This window comes from Phoenix dactylifera, unplaced genomic scaffold (assembly GCF_009389715.1).
Source record: "Phoenix dactylifera cultivar Barhee BC4 unplaced genomic scaffold, palm_55x_up_171113_PBpolish2nd_filt_p 000388F, whole genome shotgun sequence".
NCBI lineage: Eukaryota > Viridiplantae > Streptophyta > Magnoliopsida > Arecales > Arecaceae > Phoenix > Phoenix dactylifera.
This window is the reverse complement of record NW_024067834.1, coordinates 336,410-347,196: the sequence shown is the minus strand read 5'-3', so window position 1 is coordinate 347,196 and position 10,787 is coordinate 336,410. Positions and strand designations below refer to the sequence as shown.

Here is a 10,787-nt window from a genome sequence, read left to right as displayed (position 1 = left end):
TCAGATAATTGGCAGTTCAAATCGCAGAGATTGGTTGAAGATCACGAAGTGCCTCTAAGGCGGCGAGTTGATGGTCATTATGCTCGGATGACAATGGTTATGATGCTGGCACTTCCGAGACGGTGCTGGTAAGAGAAGATCGTGCTCTGATCTTGGCTCCGACGTCAGATCCGACATTAGGTAGCAAAGACGAAGAAGTCGTTTTGCTGGAAGATTATCCGACGGGAGACCCTCTGATAACTAAATCAAACGGATTCTCAGAGAACAACGAAAGTGTTGTGAGAACAATAAAGCGTCAGCATAGGGGCATAAGAAGGCTCGAGAGCACTCATTTGGAGGGTCCCCCTGGAATGGTTTATACAGAGGAGAGTTGACGTCTGTCGTTGAGGAATTTTGGTGTGCAGATCCATCGTTTTTGGTAGCCTATCACACGTCCCGACATCTCGCCCACGTGGTTATGAATCGCTAGTGATCATAACCAAGATGTCGCCTACTAGGGAAAGAATTTAAAATTTAAAGGACTCTTTATGCATATCTGGATCAGCCATGTAGCGGACTGTGACTGATTGATTGGAGACTTCGTGGCAATCTCTAATTGGTCAATATGCTACCCTGGTTGTTGTTGGTTCGAAGGCGTATCATTTGTTTACTACATTTGAGGCTGAGCTAACTTGTTGGCTCAGGCGATATAAGTAGACTTGCCGAGCTGAGCTAAGCAGTGAAGTCTAGAGGTGATTGGGCACATTGATATGTGCCCACCATGCCTCTTGATTATTAGATCATGGTTGCACAGAATTTGGCATCAATATTAGATCCAATACAAAGAATTCGTTACGATAACTCACAAAAAAGTCAATAAGAACCGGTCAGTCTTTTTGGCAACAAATGTTTGGTGAGGAATAAAGAAAGAAGATGACGACGGAGATAAAGCCCCAGTTACAAAATAATATATGATCGGCTCGATACACTTTCAAAAGATATCCAATGGCCAATTAGAAGCATTGGCCATGCGTGAAAAATCCTACTGAAAAGTCAAGATTCTGACAACCAATTGTAGCTTTACATGATGTCCAAATTCGAGCTACAGCCTGCAGAATCTCAAGCATGGAGAAACACACGTTTTCAAAGCATTTCCTAACAATTAAAACCCCTCAATTCGATGTTGCAGCATCAGTAGAAGCTGCTGGCTCCTGTTTAATCTTGGGTTTCGGTCCTTCTTGTGCCAAGAAGATAAAAAGAAAAATAACCTACAATTTCAAATAAATTTAGAAGATTTAAATTACTGATTTAATGGAGCAGACAGGAAGGATATTGGATAGGTTTGGGTTTGAGGCAGATGCAAGAACCATTGTCGGATTCCTTATGCGATCGTTTGAATGGCCTGGCAAAACGAGTTGGGTGATATGTTTGGAAAAAACGAACAAATATAAATAATTTAAATAAAACTAAAAATAAAGTTTCTTTCGTAGATTAGCTCACGAAATATTTTGTATTTACATGTTAGTTCCTGTCTTTTCCATATTTATATAATTATATTACAAGACCTGAAATCTTGTAACTTAATGGTTATACATGCTTTACGTTAAGCTAACTAGCGAGAATAAAATATTCTACCTTTTTTTAAAGTATTATTTTTTTTTATTTTCTGGATATTTTTGTTTTTGATTCTTCAACTTAACGAACCTTTTAACTCTCAATGGCCAAGCCTCGGACGACAAGACGGCAGCATTAGAGGGAAAAGACTAAGTTTTGATTTTTATTTGCTATTAAAATGAGGATATTTTTGGTTTTCATAATCCTGGTTAATCTTAACCTAGATTCAATCAGCCAACGCTAGTGCAAGAAGTGATCCGTATAAACAGAAAATATTATAAAATATATATATTAGGCGATGATAGAACGCTCACAGCAGACAAATCCACTTCATCTATCCAGCTCGGCTTACAAAATTCCTTAAATCGGAACAAGCATTTACGGGTCATCCCTACAGCAGCCGCGCAAATCACAGTAGAGGTGTACGCGACCGATTGAAACGGTAACAAGAACTTGGACGGAAAAGTTTGATGTATCTACACCGAGCAACCCTCTGGTTTTGGATTGCCAAGAAGAAATCTCGCCCTGCATCAATGTCGTCGATCATCGAGATCCTCTTGACTGATAGAGCTCCATCCGACCTCTGGCCTCCGGTAAGGAGGAGTCCACCCTGGAGTCCTGCACCAAGTGCCCCTGCTTCGAAGCCCAGGCGAGGACCGCAGGGACCCCTGCCTGTGCGAGATCCTCACTCTCCGGTACGTTGAGGGAGATGTAACACAAGAGAATCAACGCCTCCGTCTGGAGCTGCTCCCCAAAATACACCAGCTGGACGAGGTGCTTTGCCCCTCCGGCTTCGATGATGGCCTTGGAATGCTCGACGCGAAGGAAATTTTCCTTGCACACGAACTTGGTCAGGGCAATCACCGCCTCCCTCGACACGATGGCTTCCCTCTCGTCCAGCAGCCGCACCAGAGGCCCGATGATCCGCGTCTCCGTCGCCCGGAAGGTCTTCGACAGGCAGCCGAGAGCGGTGATGCTGGGAATCAGAAGATCGTCGAAGACGCCCTTGTCGGCGATCCGGAGGAGCTGGTCGACGACCGCCTTGGCGGCAGGCGAGGTGGGCTTGAAGGCGGAGTGGCGGAGGTCGGGGTTGTGCTCGGCGACGCGGGCGATCTCCATGATGGACATGGCAGAGTAGTAGCGCACGTCGCCGGAGCCCTTCTCGAGGAGGACGGCGAAGCAGAGGAGGGCGCGGGACTCGGTGATGCTCTTGCAGATGGAAGGGTTGTTCTTGGCCAACTGCCACAGCGCCATGGCCGCCATGGCCTTCATCTCGGCCTTGGTGGCGGGGTCCTCCGCCTCCCTCCCCTTGGTCCCGAACCCGGAGGACACGTGGGGCTTCCAGGAAGGGACGGCGCCGTTGGCAGTTGCGGCGGCGTGTTTGGAGGATTTGGCGGAGGCTATGGTGGATTGGATCACGGAATGGATCTGGGACTGCGCATTGGGCTTCGGGAAGGGGTTGCTGCTTCTGTCTTCCGGTTTGGTGGTGTAGGAATTGGGGGGTTTGTTGTTGGGGGTGGTGGCGAGGACGACGGAGTGGATGGACGTGGCCTTGGAGGAGGGGATGATGGAGTACCTGCTGTGCTCCTCAACGGTCTCGAAGGCGAGGTGGCCGACAAGGAGGCGGATGACGTTGTTCTGGGCGAAGAGGTCCTGGCAAGCGGGGTGGTTGGCGGCGAGCTCGGCGACGGCCCAGGCGGCGGCCGCCTGGGCTCTCATCGGCCCCCCGTCCTTGAGGAGCTTGGTGAGGGCGGAGCAGACGCCGGCGTGCAGCATGCTGTTGACGCCCTCCGGGTCGCGGCCGAGGAGGCCGAGGGCGCGGGCGGCGTTCTCCTGGCCGTCGGCCAGGCCCTCCTTGACGAGGCGAAGGAGGTACCCCACGCCGTCCTCCTGGATGATGAGCTTGGCGTAGTGGAGGTTGTCGCGGGCCAGGGAGGCGAGGGCGGCGGCCGAGTCGGATCGGGCGTCGAGAGAGCCCGTGTGGAGGGTGGCGATGTGGCCCCAGATGAGGAAGAGGATGGGCTCGTTCTGGGCGATGGGCGGCAGCCCGTTGAGCTGGTCGTCGTCGGCCGCGGCGGTGGAGACGCAGAGGAGCCACGAGACGTCGGCGATGGAGTTGTCGAGCTGGGTTGACATCTTGGCGAAGGCGGTGGTAGGGATGATGGCGAAGACGCGGCGCATCAAGCCGTGGGCTCGGCACTTGGACGCCAGGGCCAGCGCCTTCTCCAGGACCAGCTCGGTGTCCAGCATGATGCGGTGGGCGGGACGCTCGTAGAGATCCGCCCGCGCGGCCTGCCGGAGGAGGGCCGCCAGCCTCTCGGTCTTGGCCTTGAGCTCCAGGCACTCCTGCCGGGACGTGGGCGCATCGCCTGCCAGCTTGATCACCTGATCCGCCAGCTGGATCAGCTTCGCCAGGATCTGCATCACCCCGTCCCCCATCATCGCATCTCCACCTCCGCCCTCCTAATTCCCCACCACCACTTGTTGATCCGCCGATGTGGGGCTAAATCGAGGACCTAATTAGTTCTACCCTTCTCTTGATCTTTGGGGAGGTCAGGATGGGATATTTTCTCCTGCTCTTGTTCTGTTATCCCGAGAGGAGAGGAAGGGAGAAGGGCAACGGGTCAAACGCGTCTTTTGTCATTCAACCGATTTTATTTATTTCTTTTATCGACATCTTTGGAATGGAAAAAGAGAGGCGGAATCCGCTATTCCGCTGACCAGCCATTACTGCCGGGGCGATTGGAGAGCCACCTCTGACAGGGGGTCGACTTCGGGTCATCTCCAGTTCACGACGGTCATCACCAAGAACCGGGTTCGCCAAGTCATCCAGCCGCCCCCGGAGAGCCCCAAAATCGAGCCGGCACCGGTTCATCAATGTCCATGCGAATGTGTGGAATTCTATTTAGGCATTCTCTTGTTATATGAGTGGCTCTAGCTTTTTTCAAGATCTTTCGCTCCGGACTCCCGAGACGCCCATTCAGAGCTACAACATTTGCAGGTGAAAAGAAAAAAAAAAAATAGAAAAAAGAAATCATCCTCACTCCCGCCTCTTTTTCTTCTTTTCTTTTTCTCTTTCTTTCTATCGATCCTTTTCATCCCCGTTAGAGAGGATTGACCGACATATAAAAATGAAATGGGGCGTTCATGCAACTCTCCATGTAAGAAGGAAACCATATTTAAATAATAATAATCTTTACTCACATGTTGCATTAGGAAAAAAAAAGAAAAACCTTATCCGTTGCAACAAACTATCAGAGCCCAAACAATTTTTTCTCTTGGAGAAGAAATGGAACATAATAGTTGCAGCTTCCCTCTAGTTACATATCTAAATAGAACACTACGATAAGAGATGGAGTGAGATACAACTATATAACCAAGTCCATCTATATGCATGCGTCTGGACTATGCGAGAATTCATATGTGCCAAGAATTCTCGTGCAAGAATAGTAGTTTAATGCGTCTGGACTCTGGATGCGCGGTCCTGATCGTGCAAGAATTCTCGTGATCAGCGGTCCCAAGCTTCCTCATGCGCCGGTGGATGGAAAACGGACGAACTCAGCTTGGTGGCTGTGCCCCTAAAGGTGCTCGCGTGCAGTCAACCCAAGGTCCCTAACTCTTGGATGGGGCAAAAAAGTAAAAAAAACCTTGTTGACGGTAAAAAAAACCTTGTTGACTCCCTAAGAGGGCCTAGCGCGACTGGACTGCGCTTACTTCAATATTGGTGTGGCATTTGGGGCCTTTTCTGGAACACTTGGGGACTCCAAGGGATGGGCGATTGGAGCACAAGAGCAACAACAGAGGCCATAGCACAAGAGCAACAAGATCGGCCAAGAGGGCATCTGGTAGTAAGGATTGGCCACTCCCGAGAGTGACCGATCCTGAGAGTGGCCAAGACCAATCCCTCGTGGTTGATGATGGCACAGGCTCCACCCCAGCAGCCGGCGTGGACTAACCACAAGATATCAGAGAAACTCAAGATCCTCCAACGACACTTCATAGAGATCCTTGAGCTGCCATCGGAATGGGTGGAGAAGTCCAGAAGAGCATAGAAGTTCAACGACGATGATAGTACGCAGCCTAGGGCAACGAGTCCCGGCAAAATGGGTTGCTCAGGAGCTACATCTCAAGGGCACGCTGGACGACAATATGGAGGTGTCCCAATAAGCAGAGGAACACCACACCTGCCGCTTCAAGAATGAAGGCGACCGAAACTCGACGCTGGCCAATGGTCTGTGGTTGGTGGCAGGCCAGCTACTGACTATGGAGAAATGGATGTCGAACTTCGTTTCAGGCATCAACTCGGTGAATGGTGGTGCAGATTGAGCTCCGATGTCTCCCTCTGGAGTATTGGGACAGGGACTCGATCCTAGACATCGCGTCGGTGACTGGTCGGCCGCTGGCCTTGGATGCTTCACTGACCAACTTCAGAAGCTCGGCTATGCTATGGTCAAAGTGGACACCAGTAGCATAAACCCCCTCAAATCTAGCATCTTCATTATGGGGTAGACGCACAAGTTCTAGTAGGCCTTCGTCTACGAAAACCTGTCGGTGTTTTGTAACGTTCGTGCCTGAATCGGCCGTGGAAGGTGAGTGTCGGCATTCCTCCCCCATGTCGGCTTCGATGAAGGAAGGAGCTAGGGTTTCTCTGGCGCCCATGGTTGTGGAGACCCCTACGAAGACATTGAGTCTACCAAAGCTGGATGGGGGTTGACCACGACTGCCGTCCAGTCTTCGATTCCTGGTTGACCACCAATCGAATCCGGCAGCCGAGGGCAGCCAATATAGAGGTATAGTCGAGGAAGATGATCAATTCCACCCTCAAGATCTACGTAATATGGTCAGTAGGAGGACGACTCGACGAATTGATGGAGGTTGGGTCTAGAGGATGTGCATCCACTCCCATGTTATCTTGTTCATCTAGAATGTGGCATGGGGATGTTTAGCGACCATGAGTGTGTTGGCCAAAAGAGGAGTGAGAATCACTACAGCTTGCAAGGGATGCCCTGATGTGGAAGAGTCTATTATCCATATTGTTTTTGGATGTCCATGGGTGGCCCAGATTTGGAGGTGCGCTCTAGCTTCATCTAGCATGCCGCAGTTTGTGTCATCGACAGAGAACTTTTTAGGCCATCTAAAGGAGTCCCTATAGAGTGGGTATCAAATATGCCTATACGACCTTTCATATTTGGCTTGACAGAAATACCTAGATCTTTGAGAATAGAAGGATGTATCCGAGGATAGTGATGAACAGGGTACTACTTCATGCTGTTGAGATCACTAGGACTACTGCGGTAGTTTCATTTAGAATGGCTAAGGATATTTGGAACTCCCACTCAGTTTTTACAACGACCAGGATTGCTTTTGTTTTCTAAGAGCCTCTACCTCCTAGTTTTCTTAAAGTGAACTTTAACGATAGTGCGTCCGAGGGTGGAGGCAGAGGAGGAGTGGGCTTTATGATTAGAAGTCATGACTTCAGACTCGTCATAGCTGGAGGACGACATATATTCGACATGACTATCATCGGAGTACAATTGAGAGCTACATAGGAGGCAACCTATGCAAGGGTTATTCTGGGTGCGGACAACAGCTATGTTGAAGGGGATTCTATTACGGTGATCGAATGGATTCAATACTAGCATAAATATGACAACGAGCAACTGCTGCTTTGGAACATACACAGGCTTTTAAAAAAATGTGGCTTTTTTTGGGCCATTTATATCTACCGGAAGGCAAATAGTACTGCTGACTAGATCGTCTTCATTGTTGTACAACACTCACGAAGGATCTTTGAGAGAATCACTAATTAATTCTATTTTTTCTTCATTTTTTTAATTATTTTATTAGCTATATTCATGTGAGTCGTCGTTGTATATATAAAAAAAAATTATTGTCACATGTTATGTATATCGGTTACCGAACCCTTGGGTACCAATCACCACGGCAAAAAGCGAGGCCTAAGTCAAAGTTGAAGCCGTAGAAGCAAACGGAGTCTTCTCATCCGTCCCTCTCAGCACCATGCTGGCACCCTCTCATCCCTATTATTTTTACCTTTTTTCTATCTTTCTATCCATGTGCTTCGCCGTCGTGTAGTGGCCACATAACAGATAGACCGACACTAAGTCTGCCCCGATTTGGACGGACTAAGTCTCCCCCGATTTGGACGGCTATGCTCTAGAAGCCTAGCTGATAGAAATTAGAGTGGACTCATTATAAATCCATTCATATAGCGTACCCATTTCTTTAAAAAAAATGCAACCACTCGGTCACAATATACATAATTACCTAGATCCTCTACCGTGGCTTTGCAAACACCGCATATTTTTGGATGACCGTTATCAAAAGATGGACCGCTATCAAATAATATACACCAAAAACAATGTACGGTGCCGTGCCGGGCCACAGCCATTCCGTCTCGAAGGAGCAAAGCCAAAAGTCACCCCACCCGACACAACCGGAGCCAATGGGTCCCCACTAGCTTTGAAGTCCCATGCACGCCGAGAGCGATGGGGGCCCGGAAACCCATTGGATAGGCCATGAATTGAATTGGTAAGCACTTTTGTCATCGTTGCAAGACTCGTTCCAAAGGCTCTTTATTGCGCAGGGCAATTTCTCCCTGCCTGTTGACTTGGCATTCACAAAGGAAGCTCCAATGCTCCCCACCGTTCTCTGCATCTCGCACGTTACTCCATCATACGCTACTATCTTATTAGTTTTCATCCTCGTCATAATGGCTTGATGAATCCTTGTCTTTTTTTTTTAATATATTTCTCAGATCTTGGGTGATCTCTGTGTCACAATAAGTGAATATCACGCGAAATTTGGATTCAAAATATGCCAAGATATTCTGGATCGGATTAGGCCTAAATTAAGATCTAGTACATGATCCACCTTTTTTCATAAGAAAATAGTCTATGATCCATTATTTTTTACGAGCTATTGTGGAAATAAAAATTGGATTTAAAATTTCCAACATTGGATTTGCAACGGGATCGGGCTTGTACTCGAGCTTTAAAAAGCAAAAATTGTAGCCACTCGAAATAGTTCCAGATAGATATAACCTTCTGGCCTCTTGAAATAGTACCCACTAGATATGACAATTTTGTCATGCTGCGTTCCAACCTCACCTTTCTCTGCCCGTGCAATCCGTCTTTGCTTCATTTCATGCGGTAGATGATGATGGTGAGCGTAAGAACTAGTAGCAGAAAAATAGAAAAAATCCTAGAGACGTCAAGTGTTTCTCAGTGTTGATTGATATAATGATGTGAGAGAAAAAAATTACCACACCACAACACTGCCTCCCAGTTTTTCGGAAGTAACTCTGTTTCGGTGGGCTATCGATGTAAGTCACGACCACAAATGTAATGCTCTTAAATCTTTTTCATCGAAGAGAAGTTAATTACCATGATCATATGTCTTGTAGGATTAGCAGCATCAAAAGTCTGCAACTGTTGCGATATCGCCTAAAGCAAAATGTTGAAACGAAGTTCCAACAAACAATTTTTGTGAACATATAAGTCCTCCAACTCCTCATGTTGAAACAAAAATTAGGTTTCTGGCAGCCTAGTAATCTCGACCGGCAAAACTTCAAATTTTGAAAGTTTTAGACTCAGAAAAGAAATGCCCATTAAAGAAGAATACATCCAAAGATTCCTACTAGCTAAACGGAAGTCGTACCTTTCCACCAAACTAATTCAAACCATGCACCTAACCAATTCCAGCCAGGAAAATTAAAAGCCAACACGAAACGCAGACAAGAAACATGTAACATCGCTACTACGTTATGTTAATAGTATTTTACATATATCAATTTCTCATGGATGAGAAAGTGTGACAAAACCTGAAATTTTTTTACAAGCAAGTACCAGAAGAAACAGGAAGAAGAAGATGGCTGTGGCAGCTTTACATAATACCTGGCTCCATCCACACCCACGCCTTAAGCTAACTAGATCCGACCAAAGCCCAACGATATCAACTCACGGCGCCGGCGGCCGCAAGTGACTACGGATCCGTCAGTAGAAATGATGGAAATCTTTAGAGGTTTAGATCCACTCCGTCCGAATCCCATCGGACGGCTCCAGCGATACTGGATCCCGCTCGGCGGACCTACCAGCACTGGTCGGTCTCCCAGGTCCGGCGGCCGTAGCTGGGGAAGGACGGGGAGCGGGAGAAAGGCCGGAAGGAGGAGGAGGAGGAAGGCGTCGGTGGTGAAGAGTGGCGGACGGTCCGGCGGTGGCGGCCGAGGAGGAGGAGCTTGCGGTCGTAGTCAGCGCGCTTCTCGGGATCGGACAGGGTGGAGTAGGCGGCGTGAATCCGGATGAACTCGTCGGCCGAGGTGCCCTTCCGGTCGGTGGCCACCACGTCAGGGTGGCGTGCGAGCGCCAGCCGACGATACGCGGCCTTGATCTCCTGGCCGGTAGCGCCTGAGGGGAGGCCGAGTACGTCGTAGAGCGAGGCGAAGGATGATTGCAAAGCCGGGGGTAGGGCGGCGGCCGGGGGCTGGCGCTCCGCCGCGGCCGTGTACGCGGCGGAGATGCCCGGCGAGCGGAGGGAGGTGGCGGAGCGAGGGGAGGAAGGCGCGACGGAGCGAGGGGTAGAGGGGGTGATCCGAAGGCCGAGGAACTGGGAGGACGTGGTGATCATCATAGCACTAAATCGATCGGGGGACGATAGGATCGGCATGGGGCTGGGGAGAGTCCCTCTTTTATAGAAATATGCTTGGGTTGGGGGTTGAAGCGGGGTTGGTTTAACCGTGGTTAAGAGTTAGAAATAGAATTATTATAAGATCTCTGACTCCATGAGGAGCGTCGGTAACTTATTCCCGGTTAAATGAATTACTTTGTCCGCGGATAACCACAACTTGGCTTGGCCGAGTCAGCAGTGAAGGGGCGGATTAGTGGGATCGTGGCCCTTTTTGCCTTTTTTATTTTTCCCCGATGAAGTCGGATTACGTTAGGCAGTAAGAACAACTCGGGACGGGGTCTGTATCTTTTGCCTAAAAGAAGAATTTCCTTGCTTCACACCAATCTACTATTGGATCATATAATGACCACTTTGAGATCCGTACAGATAGCAAGCGAAAAAAATAGTGTGCTTTGAGATCTCAGCGGGCTACGATCCAATGGTTGGCGTTGTGAAAAAATTCGATCATTCTTTTGGGCGAAAGAGACAACCCTAGGGCTCGGATTCTTGCA

At 48.8% G+C, this 10,787-nt stretch overlaps 2 protein-coding genes across 2 annotated transcripts; both read right to left on the bottom strand.

Moving 5' to 3' along the window:
* Positions 1-1,855: 1,855 nt before the first annotated feature.
* Positions 1,856-4,242, bottom strand: LOC120105893. The gene has a single exon (XM_039118653.1). It carries the CDS (start codon positions 4,033-4,035, stop codon positions 2,137-2,139), a length of 1,899 nt encoding a protein of 632 aa, XP_038974581.1. The 5' UTR covers positions 4,036-4,242; the 3' UTR covers positions 1,856-2,136.
* A 5,103-nt stretch (positions 4,243-9,345) lies between these two features.
* On the bottom strand, positions 9,346-10,290 carry LOC103700887 (chaperone protein dnaJ 11, chloroplastic-like). The gene has a single exon (XM_039118652.1). The coding sequence runs from the start codon at positions 10,273-10,275 to the stop codon at positions 9,700-9,702; it is 576 nt and encodes a 191-aa protein (XP_038974580.1). The 5' UTR covers positions 10,276-10,290; the 3' UTR covers positions 9,346-9,699.
* Between the last annotated feature and the right edge of the window lie 497 nt (positions 10,291-10,787).

Coding starts and splice junctions, on each gene's coding strand:
- LOC103700887 (XM_039118652.1), bottom strand. CDS start 10,275: ATGCCGATCCTATCGTCCCCCGATCGATTTAGTGCTATGATGATCACC.
- LOC120105893 (XM_039118653.1), bottom strand. CDS start 4,035: ATGATGGGGGACGGGGTGATGCAGATCCTGGCGAAGCTGATCCAGCTG.